The sequence below is a fragment of the Moschus berezovskii genome, chromosome 1, assembly GCF_049115385.1.
Source record: "Moschus berezovskii isolate FMDL1 chromosome 1, NW_MosBer_1.0, whole genome shotgun sequence".
In the NCBI taxonomy this organism is placed as follows: domain Eukaryota; kingdom Metazoa; phylum Chordata; class Mammalia; order Artiodactyla; family Moschidae; genus Moschus; species Moschus berezovskii.
This window is the reverse complement of record NC_142460.1, coordinates 627,015-638,472: the sequence shown is the minus strand read 5'-3', so window position 1 is coordinate 638,472 and position 11,458 is coordinate 627,015. Positions and strand designations below refer to the sequence as shown.

Below are 11,458 nucleotides of genomic sequence, written 5' to 3'. Positions count from 1 at the left end.
CTGAAGGAGGGAGTGCGTTGCAGGGGTCAGGAGTCCTGGGTCCCCGCTAGACTGTCACCGTCTGAATTCTGCCTCCACCATTTGCCTTGGGACACTTGTCTCCTCTCTCAGCCTCAGTTCCCTGGCCTGTGAAATGGGTTGGCCTTAGTTTTCTGGCCCCAAAGATGCCTGAGAAATGAGATCACATATGAAAGCCACCTGACTCTGCATTACCACTTTGCCTATTGAGTGGGGCTGGCATATCTCCTCCCTCACTCTCACTTTCCCTCCCAACTTCATCCATCAGAACACCTTCCAGAGGAACTGTCTTATTAAGAGTGAGGGCAGTGAAAGGTGGAGAAAATTCCCCACAGCCTCCACCAGGCCCCAGGCCCGATTCTCCCTGCAGGTCTGCGAGCTGCTGCTGTCAAAAGGAAAGAGAAGCGAGAAACAGGAAAATCTGAAAATAACAATGATTTATTTAGATTTATGTCACATTTTCATAAATGGCATCTAATTTCAGAAAACAAAACTCAAATCTGCAAAAAATGCATGTACAAATCATCTAAGGAGATAATTCTACAGAGATAGACAAAGCAGGACCAGGGTCTGTAAGGTTGAGTCAGAAAGCTCACACCCTGAGGTCTGCTCAGTTCCCTGTTCCAACAGAGGGAAACAGCCAAGGAGTCAGGTACCCAAGGGAGCCACCGTCACTTTAAAATATATGTGTGTGTGTGTGTATATATATATACACAGGTATGTATAGATGTCGTTCTCATCTATAAGAGTGCACACCTCTACCAGGATTTCCTAAAGCTACGCGGCTACGTCAAGGCAAGGTTATCCACACTGCATTATAAAAACCAGAGATTACATAATTACATGTTAGATATACAGATATATGCACATCTTTACACAATGATTAAAAGTGTTATTGCATTGACTCTTGCTTTGGAAGGAAGAACAAAGGAAAAAACGTAAAGTAGCTACTCATCGAGTAAAAGGTCGCAGTTTAGATTCAGCTCTGAGCAGGTATGAAGCCACTGTCTGCAAAGAAAAAACAAACCTGGGGAAGGGGGTCAGCTACATGTGCTAATTTTTTAAACACAAACGTTCTACCGAGAAACCCATCTCTGGTCATCCCCTCCCCAGGGAGCATTTGATGATAGAGGCAGAAACCTTCTAATGTGGGGTGAGTGGTTCATATTGTTAGCGATTTGGATGATAGAACCTTTTGCTATTATTTTTCACTAGCCAAGGACTTGGAATGAGGTATTTATGATGAATCTTGGGCAACCTATGTCCCAGAGGTTATAGAAAAGAGTCTCCTAAAGATGCTAGAATTGTGGGGGGAAAAAGTAGAGATATAAAAACAAAGTATCTACCACAGCCACTGGAATACTCTCGATGAAACCAACTGTGGTGCCTTTCAGACTGGGTTGCACCTGAGATGTCCAGGAACCCATGAATATAGGGCTCTCAACCTTGACCCGGGTGCCCACGACTCTCAGCCCATCCCTCCGAGACCTGACCCATCCACCCAGCTCGAGAGGGCATGTTCTGGCATCCCCAAAAGGGCAGGTGAGTTTGGTAACTTCTCCCCATGGAATGAGGGAGCCTGCTGTTTCCCCCATCCCAGCAAAGACCTGCTTGGCAAACACTGTTTTCTCGGAAGCTCCACAGTACTGATCCAGGGCCATGCTGACTGAACCACTGCCTCGTGGCAGGTGAAATGAAAGCAAGGCTTCCTGAAAACTCCTTCAAGGAGACACGCTGAGGGACTTGAGAAGTGGCCCCCGAGCAGGTCAGGGACTGTCACATCTCACCACCTGGCCATACCTCAGCATCTCCACCCCAGCCCACCTTGGCCCTGCTGCAGGTGAGGGATGACCTCCATCCTGCAGAGGTATCAGCAGGTGGCTTCCAAATTCCCCCAGGACCAGATGTCCTGGCATCAGTGAACATAGGAAGTACCGTTTAACTGTACCCAGAATCGGGGCCACAGTTAAGTGCACGTGCCAAGTATACACCGAAGGCGCCCACAGGTGATCAGCAGGGCTCTCGTTCACATTTATCTAGACACCCCAAGCAGAGGGTGCAGGCCATGGAGAATTTCGGCTGACTGTAGCCATTTTCTTCTTTGCTCTTTTCCACTTGTGTGGCTTGAGCTCGGGCCATTTCCATCATCTGGTTAAAACCACAAGCCCTAGGGAGAAATTCACACGTACTTGTGGCCCCATCCTCAGTTTGGGGGTGTCTCCGTGGGAACGGGGAGCAGACTGGGTGGGTCTGGCCCTCCCACTGTATATTCACAGCCCACCTTCCCTCCCAAAGTGGGGCCCAGGCCTGGCTGGCAGGCTCTGTCTGGCCTGTGAGCAAACGAGGACACACTTTGGTGCTTCTGTCCTTTCTCCGCGGCTTTACATCGTGGAAAAGCCCTGAGGCTGTGCCCCTCCCGTGATGACCACTTGGCTGGCTGGAAGGTGGTAGCCAGTGTGCTTGGGGCACTTTCTCCTCTGATGTTAAAGGACTATTTTAAGAAGAGGGAGGTGTCAGGGGCTCTAAGTCTGGCCTGAATTCACTTGAGTCGTCTGTAGAAACCTGGCTTCCTTGGCCACCTGTTACAAGCCACAGAATGCCTGTTTGAGGACTGATTTCATGTTGATGCATTCAGAGATAACAAAAATGAAGCTAATGCTAAACCTTCATTTCCTCAAAGATGGGAAGAAGTTGGGGAGGACATGTAACAGTTGTCAGAAAACCTGGACTGAGCCTCAGAACGACATGCCTGAACGCTTCAACTTCCTGCCGACTTCCTGCCCAAAAACGGGATTATCAGCCTAGGCTGAATGGAGCCTGCAGGTGAGAAAAGTGGACTCCGCAGGGATGGTGTGGGGCTTTCCCATTTCTGGTCCCAGGGGGACCCCCAATAGGGACATCAAAAACACTTGTTTTTGCAGAAGGAGATTGTCTCTGGGGCATTTCCCTGAGGCAAGAGGTCAAGGGCAGGGACCAGAAGGACCAGACCTTACTGGAAGCTGCAGAGAAAAAGGGTGGGATCCGCAGGGCAGTGGGGGCGCAGAGAAGAAGCAGAGGGAGGCCCTCAAGCCTGTCCCACTCCAGGGAGCTCTCCAGTGTCCGCACACGCTCTCCGGTCACTTAGCAGGAAAGCAGGGGCCGCCCAACCTGGGATTGCCTGGCTCCATCCTCTGTGTCCCCAAGGAGAGAGGCAAGCCCATGATGACATCAAGCCCTAAACACGCTTCCCTGGAAAGTGTGGCTCTGGGTGTATTTACCAACCGAAACCAGGGAGCTGAGCAACACCCTACACCAGCTCCCATGGTCCCTGTCCCCTGGGACCATCACAAGGGAGGCACACATGGTCCCTGTGAATCTGGGCTGTCGGCACTTTCTAAAGCCCTGGCTCACATTAACAAGGGGCGGAAGAGATGGGTGAGGAGGCTGGAACACAGAAGAGAAAAACAGAACTTTAAGACAGTTCAACAGGAAAAGCGAAAGTTACTGAGAGAAAGGAGACTATTTACAATCAGGCGTTAGACTGGAACACTGAGGAATGAACCAGAAACTGCTGGATGTCAACAAGGATAATTCCGAATACAAACAAAGACCCTCCCCTTTACCGAGTCAGATCCAAGCCCAGTATTTTGAGTATGAAGCATTTAACACTGAACACAAGTAAAAAGGTATAAAATATTTTATTAGCGGTCTTATTTCTGCAGAACCTCTAACTTGATGGCCATACACACTGCACCTCCCTCCATCCAGCTAGGTCATTTGGATTTGCTTTCTGCCACATGAGGATCAAGCCGGCATTTACTGAAAGACAGAGTGGGTTCTGACTACGCTTCACCATCTGCTCGGCAGGCATGAAGTCAGGGAATTTTCTCTTTCCTTCTTGGAGTAAAGGACGACTAAAGATTTACAGAGACACCACAGATAATACTATGAGACACACACCCGGAGGGAGCTGGCGTGTGCCCCTGTGCGTGTGTGCACACACTCGTAGGCACATACACACTGGACCCTCTCGGATCCCAGCCAGCCCACAGGCAGGCTGCGTTAGGAAACAACGGCCAGGCACGGGCAGAGGAAGGCACCTCTCCACTGAGATAGGGTGGGGGTAAGAAGCTGGGTCCCCAGGCCAGCTCGGGACCCGCCTACAACAGGCAACTGAGGAAAGAGGAGCAGGCTGCCTCCCATCCCCGTGGTCCGCACCGTGACAGCAAGTGCAGAAGTATCCTCGCATCGCACTTTACACCTTGAAAAGCACTCTCGAGTACATTCACACACCGAGAGCAGGAGGCAAGAGGGCAAAGCAAAAGTAATAGAGCATTTGGGGTCAGACCTGGCTCTCTCCTGGCCCTCGGGCCCGGGGCCTCACTGAGCCTCCCCAGCCTCGGTGCTCTGGCCGCACCAGCCATGCGGGGCTGGCGGGGAGTCAACACATGTTAGCCAAGTGAGGACCCGAGCAGAGGGGCTGCTTAGGCACACAGCCGGGCCGCCCAGTGGGGAACGATGGATGCTAGGCCCACGGGGGGGATTCAGCCGTGAACCCACCGGAGGCCTTTCGACCTCACGCACTGGCCTGCCCCTGACCTTTCTCAGGTGGGAAAATGACCTTTCTGTGGGTCTCCAGGATGAGTCTTTACCTAAAAGCTTGAGTCCTGTTTCTTGGTCCTGAAGGGCCCTCTCCCAAGGTGACTTAATCGGATTCCAGCATCTTCTGTGTAAAATGTTTACCTGCTGTCTTTCCTTCCCATGTCACCCATACGAGGCTTTGGAAGCATTTAATTCTCAAGCTGATGCTCAGCAAGAGTAGGTGAAAGGGAGGTCTGAGGTACTGCAGACAGAGGTGAAAGGCTCCCAAGATGGGCTGGTCAGCAAAGCCAGGCCCTGACGCCTCTGAGGAGCCTCGGGGGTTAGAACACAGTGGAGCCCCTTCCTCTCCTCAACCCCACAGATCAGAGATCCTCTGGGCTTACACTCTCACCTATACCAACAACCAGAAAGGCAGCACATCATTCACCCGAAGCTTCCTCCTTCCTTCTAAGTGAAGAAATGAAATCACAGATGAAGGAAGATCCAAGTCATTACATTCAGAAATTACTTAAAAGAATTAGACTTGGCAAGTGGGCCTGGTTTAAATTTCAGTGTGTGCAAGACAGCATGTCACCCCTCCCCCCGCCTCTTAACTAAACCCATTTAGAAAAATAAAATCAACAAGTTACTTGGATATTATCTTTTGTTGCTGCTTAGTTGCTCAGTCGTGTTGACTCTTTGCAACCTCATAGGAGCCTGCCAGGGAATCCATGGGATTCTCCAGGTAAGAACACTGGAGTGGGTTGCCATTTCCTTCTCCAAGGGATCTTCCCAACCCTGGGATCGAACCCACATCTCCTGCTTGGCAGGCGGATTATTTACTACTGAGCCACTTTGGGAAGCCCGGATGCTATCTCAGCCCACTGCAGTAAGGGGTTTTCTCAGACTTCCATACAACAAAAAGCAGATTCATTCAGAGACCCTGATTCCAGGTTCACGGCATTCTAGAAGGCGAGAACAGTTCTGTTTCCTTCAAAAACCTTCTTTGGCCTGAGTCCCCTTCTACCCTGCGGTCACACTGATTCCGACAAGCACACAGGCTCCTGCCAGGAATTCAAAGGCCATTTACCCTGCAGAAGTGCCCATGACTCTTGCCCTAGAGGGATTTTCCTTATGTGATCGCGTCATTGGAAAGACTGAGAAGATGATGGTGCTGCTGAGTTGCCATGGAAACCAGATGTGGGAGACAGCATCTCCCATGGCTCTCAGTACACAGTTTGACGGAGCTCCAGAGTCTTGGCCACACTAAGCTTTTGCCAGTTTCTTACAAAGGCCTTGGATCCTCAGGAAATCTCGGCATCTTCCCTCCTGTGCAGTTAGTACACCTTTCATGGGCTACACCTGCAGATCCTACACGTTCACACCTGGGTTTCTCTAAGCCCAGCGCCCCCAGGTTCAGTGGAGGTAGTTGATGTGATACGTGAGGGAAGAGAAAATGTTTGTAAAAAGTCAGCAGGATTGAGCTTCTAGAATTTTTAGGCAAAATTAAGGTGCTCTCAGAAAGTTAGGGGGAAAAAACCCAATATATTTTGCTAAAGTGAAAATAAGAAGCGCAGGGGAAATAAAAGATTTTGAAAGAGATAGCCAGATTCGCCTTACGACTTTCTGTACAACTTTAAAAAATTCCTGCATGGCTTAGTGCACATGGTTGGTTCCAAGGTTTTCCTCCAACCTGCAACCAGCACCTGTGTCTTTCCCAGGTTCTGTCTGCAAATGAGACCAGCTCAGCGATCAAGCCAAACCCCTCACGTCTCCCCACGAAGTGCGTTTACCCTGAATAATTTTCTTCACCAAGTACTAAAAAGGTACAGCTTCTGGAAATGAATGAAATTGATCGGCTTTTGACTTGGAAAACGACTTCTCGTTGGAAAAAGAGACAAACTGTAGAAAGATGAAACTAGGAAAATACTGGTCACAGGATGGAGTCCCTCTTGGCTTCGCCTTTCCACCCCTGGACATCTGACTGCCCAGGGGCCCCGGGAAACCACCCACATTCCTCGTGCAGAACCAGAGCTCCCCGTTCAGAAGGAAGAATTCTGCCGAGGAAGCCTCTTGTCACCCACTTTGCGGCAATTTTAAATTCTGCCTCAGGGGCTGTATTTTAAAAATTTCTGCATGTTAAAAAGAAAGACCATTCTACATCTTCTTCCTAGTTATAGCTAGAAAGGGTAATGGAGAGAAGACCCAACTCAGTGGGGCAGCGAAGTCCAGCCCTGGTTGGCCGCCTGACGACCCGACGAGGTCCCCAGGGTCCACAGGCGTGTCTGTGTCCTTGAGCCCGCAAGGGTTCTGGAAGTGGCCTGTGGCCACGGTGTCCAACATTCCTCTCTCTGGCTTTCCAGCACTTTACCTCTCGGCCCGGATTTTGTATCTCAGCACGAGGTAGGCAATGAGACGCAGGGAGATGAAGAAAATCCCCAGGACAATGAAGTCCAAGTAGAGCTTGGCGTTCTCCACGTCCAGTTCTCGCAGGATAGCCTCTGACTTCTGGAAGTGGCACGTCTCGTTGGTGTTACAGTGAAGGTCCTCCCGGTCGAGGCCGTAGATGGAGAGGATGACCCCCTCAAACCCATACCTGAGGGGGGAATGCCAGAGTGAGGAGGGTTTGGGACACCCCTTCCCCATCCCTACCTCTGCCCATGTCTGTGGAAGGTACACTGACCCCCACACCATCCTCAGCCTGGCTCCCTCCCTCCCTGGACGTCTTTTCTCCTGGAATACTTCTTAACCACTCTGCAGCTTCCTAGCATAAATCCACTCAACAGCTTGACCGAGTGTCTTCCAATTTCCTTGCCTCCAAAGTCTCCACAAAAAAAAAAAAACAAAACCCAAATTTAACCAAGAGTGGGTATTGTTCAGAGGTGACACGAATGGAAAAACACATTGATCACTTCTGATATCACACCTTTATTTTAACAGTTAAATAGAATAAAGGGTCTGAGAGCTTTTCAAGGCCTGCAGAACATTTGAATAAAACATTTCTGCACCACCTTTCATTCTGTTCCAGCTCTGCATTATCAGAACAAAAATGCTAATTCTGAGAAGAAAGACACGGGTCTCTGATTTCTCGGTCTTGAAAGGTGCACCATTGCTGAAACTCTGCATAAGGGCTTTGTTTCGATTTTGTTCTCGGGAACAATATACCTGACTCTGAATTGACACTTTAGAAAACACAAGCTTGTTCACAGCTTGGGACCCTGGGTGTCACGTGGAATGGCTGTGACTGGGGGCACAAGCTCTAATGACTGGCCCTGCCTGCTGAGGGCCAAGGTGCCAAAGCACCTGTGAGCCAAGAGCATGAAATCTGATGCTGAAGCGCTAAGGCATCAGGGCAGTGTTGTTCAAGAATATGAGGATGCTTGAGACATGTCTCGCTTTCCACTGGATTTCTTACTCAGAACCTTGTACTGTGTGGTGCTGGAGAAGACTCCTGAGAATCCCTTAGACTTCAAGGAGATCAAACCAGTCAATCCTAAAGGAAATCAGTGCTGAATATTCAGTAAGGACTGATGCTAAAGCTGAAGCTCCAATACTTTGGCCACCTGATGTGAAGAACCGACTCATTGGAAAAGAGCCTGATGCTGGGAAAGATTAAAGGCAGGAGGAGAAGGGGGCGGCAGAGGATGAGATGGTTGGATGGCATCACTGACTCCGTGGATATGAATTTGAGCTACTTCTGGGAGATGGTGAAGGACAGGGAAGCCTAGTGTGCTGCAGTTCATGGGGTTGCAGAGTCAGACATGACTTAGCAACTGAACAACAAAAAGAACCTTGTTATAAGCCGTGTTTATGCCAGAGAGGAATGAAGTTCTTCAAGGCAGCTCTCTAAAGCACACAGGACATGGGGCTGCCATGGCTTGTCCAGGGCACCAGTGCATGCTTGCTTGGTCGCTCAGTCATGTCCAACTCTTTGCAATCCCGTGGGCCATAATGTGCCAGGCTCCTCTGGCCATGGGATTCACCAGGCAAGAATACTGGGGTGGATTGCCATTTCCAGGGCACCAGTAGCTACTGTTTATTTTATCCACGAGTGTGTGTGTGTGTGTGTGTGAGGGTGAAGGTGAGGCACACAAAACTAGGAAGAAAAAGGCACTGATATTTTCTGGGTTCATGACCTGAGAATCCAGCTGGTATCTAGCTGACAGCCAAGGAGGGGCTTTCAAGAGCCTCTACCTGCCCCCAGTTCCCTTCCCTTTGTTGTCCTAAAGTCCCTGAGTCCTAAGGGGCCCCGCAGGCTACCTGACATAAGAGACGTAGGACATCCACTGCAAATAGGTGGGGATCGTGTCAAAGCTGACAAAGAACCCTGAGAAGAGGAGCACAGGGATGGCCGTGACGGGTCCCACGAAGGTCGCCACCTGGGAGGGAACACAGAGGGACCTCACTCCTACCTGCCTCCTCCTCCTCAGGGGGCCTGGAGCCCACAGCCCACACTTCCAGGAAAGGGCCAGAGATGTCAGGACAGGTTATCCAGGTCATCCAGGGCCAGGATGCCACAGAAGCACCCCTTTGGGGGAGGAGCAGGCTGGTCTCCTGCACAAGGAGGGGCCGGGTTGGTGCCCAGAGGCCCAGCTGGACCCAGCAGAGGGGACGGAAGCTAAAAAAGCATAGAGGCTCTGAAAAGCAGGGACAGAGAGATGCTGGTGTGGTCATGAGGATGCTTGTGGGGCGGGAGGCATACGCCTGAGGAGTTGACATCCTGTGTCCCAGCAGGGAAGGGTCAGGAGTGAGACTCCCTGGGTCCCGACAGCAGCTGGCGTGGGCCCAGCACTTTCTACGGCTGCCGGCTGTGAGAAGGACACCATTGCCATTCCCACCCACGGATGAGGGTGCTGCCCAGAGGCTGTGAACATGGACCAGGAGGCTATGCAGTAGGGGAAGGGGTGGCAGAAGGCCGTGGGGTGCTGACTCCCCAGGGTTCTGGCTTTGTTTTCTAAGGGTCAGACCGGCCTGAGCACGTGAAGCCCTGGAGCTGCAAAAACTGTGCACACAGTGGGTTTGGCAGGCTGGGAGTAGGCGGCACCAGACGCCCAGAAGGGGCATGTGGAGGGGCTTGGGCAGGTGGGAATGTGGGGTGTGATGAGGTTGTCTGGGGAACAGCTGTGTGGATCCCACAGAGGCAACAAAACATAGGCATTGAGAGCTTGACCTCAGAGCTGGCTGTGTGACTGACAAAATCACCTTGCCTCTCTGGGCCTCAGTCTCCCCATCTGTGAAATGGGACCATTGCACCTAACTTGTGGGGTTACTTAGACTCAATGAGCTCATGTTCAACCACAGGTCCAGTTTGTGCCTCTGGGCACAAACTCAGCCCCTCCTTGTGCAAGAGACCACTCTGCTACTCCCCAAACAGGTGCTTGGTGAGAATAGCACCTGGCATGCCCCGTGACACATAAGGTCACCTACTGCTGCTGTCAATTTGCCAATCCTGAGCAGCCAGGGCATCTCGATCCCTTCCACAAGGACTGACTGACAGACATGCTGAAGCCAGGCTAGGAAGTCAGGACAGAATTAGGAAGAGGGATCTCAGGGGCAGGGTACTGAGCCCACGGGGGCTGCAGCCCCGGCCACACAGGTGGAGGTGGGGAAGTCAGGTCCGCCTCGTGGTACATCCTTGGCTGGTACCTGCAGTGATGTGGACGCGGCTCCAATCAGCAGGCCTAGGGACTGTGCCACCAGAGAGGTCATGGTGCCCAGTGCCGCGAACAGGACGAAGCGCACAGCGTCAGATGGCTGGGACGTCATCCAGTACACAATGCTGCAGTAGGCCACGGGGAACATGATCTGGAAACACAGGGCCCGTCACCCTCACCTGCAAGCCGCGCTTCTCCCAGGGATGCTGGAGAGCCCGTCCCGTCACACCGTGCCAGGGTGCTCACGTACCTGAAAGGGCACGTCCGCCATGGTCTTGGCCAGGTAGTAGGCCTTCAGGCTGTACCAGTAATTCAGGTGTTCTCGGAGAAACACGCTCATCTCCAGAGGAACTAGGGGGCAGGAAAGTGAAAAGGGTCACTAGGACATCACAGCACACCAGGAAGTCAGCCAAGGGGCCTCCTGTGAGGCCCTCTGCAGCCCAACATGGGCTGCCTGTCTGTGAACCTGAAGTGCCCCAAGTGTTAATATCTGCAGTTTGAATGGAAAGGTACGAAATCATTCTCCTACCTGGAGAAACTGCCTGGTACACTGGCATCACTGTAGTGACTGGTCCAAGTATCTCCTGCTGAACCTATTTTCACTGAGTAACTATGGCAATGCAATGCCTTCCCTGGGCAAGTCCTCACGAGCTGCTCTTGGAAATTCAGGGCAACTTAAGGAGGAGGCATTGCCGGAGCAGGTGTCTAGGCCGGGAGACCTGGCGAAGCCACAGTTTCCCACACTGTCCCCCTGAAGCAGCCAAGGGCAGCCTGCTCTGCAAGCAGCCCAGAATTGCACAGAAATCCACCTAGAAGAGCACTGCTGCGTGCTAAGTCGCTTCAGTCGTGTTCAACTCTTTGCGACCCCAAGGACTGTAGCCCGCCCGGCTCTTCTGTCCATGGAATTCTCCAGGCAAGAACACTGGAGTGGGTTGCCGTGTCCTATTCCAGGGAATTTTTCCAACCCAGAATAGCTTTACCTGCTCACAAATTTGGCTGCACCAGGGCTATCTTAAATGAATGAGGTAATGCTCACACAGTAGCATTTGAGGGGTTCCCAATTAGAAAACCTTTCAGAAATCTCTCAGCCTTTCACCAGGCTTACAGATCTTCCATTAGCGATTCACTCCTTTGGCTTAAACATGATATGCATTTTCTCATCTAACAGAATAATCATACCTACATCTGTCAACAAAGAAAACGGTATTTAAAAAAATAAAACACTC

General features: G+C 51.3%; 1 protein-coding gene across 3 annotated transcripts in view; it reads right to left on the bottom strand.

The window, feature by feature from the left end:
* Positions 1-3,678: 3,678 nt before the first annotated feature.
* ABCG1 (ATP binding cassette subfamily G member 1) overlaps positions 3,679-11,458 on the bottom strand; it is a 64,346-nt gene continuing 56,566 nt past the window's right edge. For 2 of the 3 annotated variants that reach the window (XM_055414460.2, XM_055414468.2), the window contains exons 12-15: positions 10,483-10,583; positions 10,225-10,383; positions 8,839-8,957; positions 3,679-7,174 (exon numbers count right to left, since the gene is read on the bottom strand). In XM_055414460.2, coding sequence (XP_055270435.1) covers positions 6,946-7,174; positions 8,839-8,957; positions 10,225-10,383; positions 10,483-10,583 — 608 coding nt within the window. In that variant the 3' untranslated portion in view covers positions 3,679-6,945. The remainder of the gene's footprint in view (positions 7,175-8,838; positions 8,958-10,224; positions 10,384-10,482; positions 10,584-11,458) is intronic. The other variant, XM_055414476.2, reaches the window with a different exon arrangement.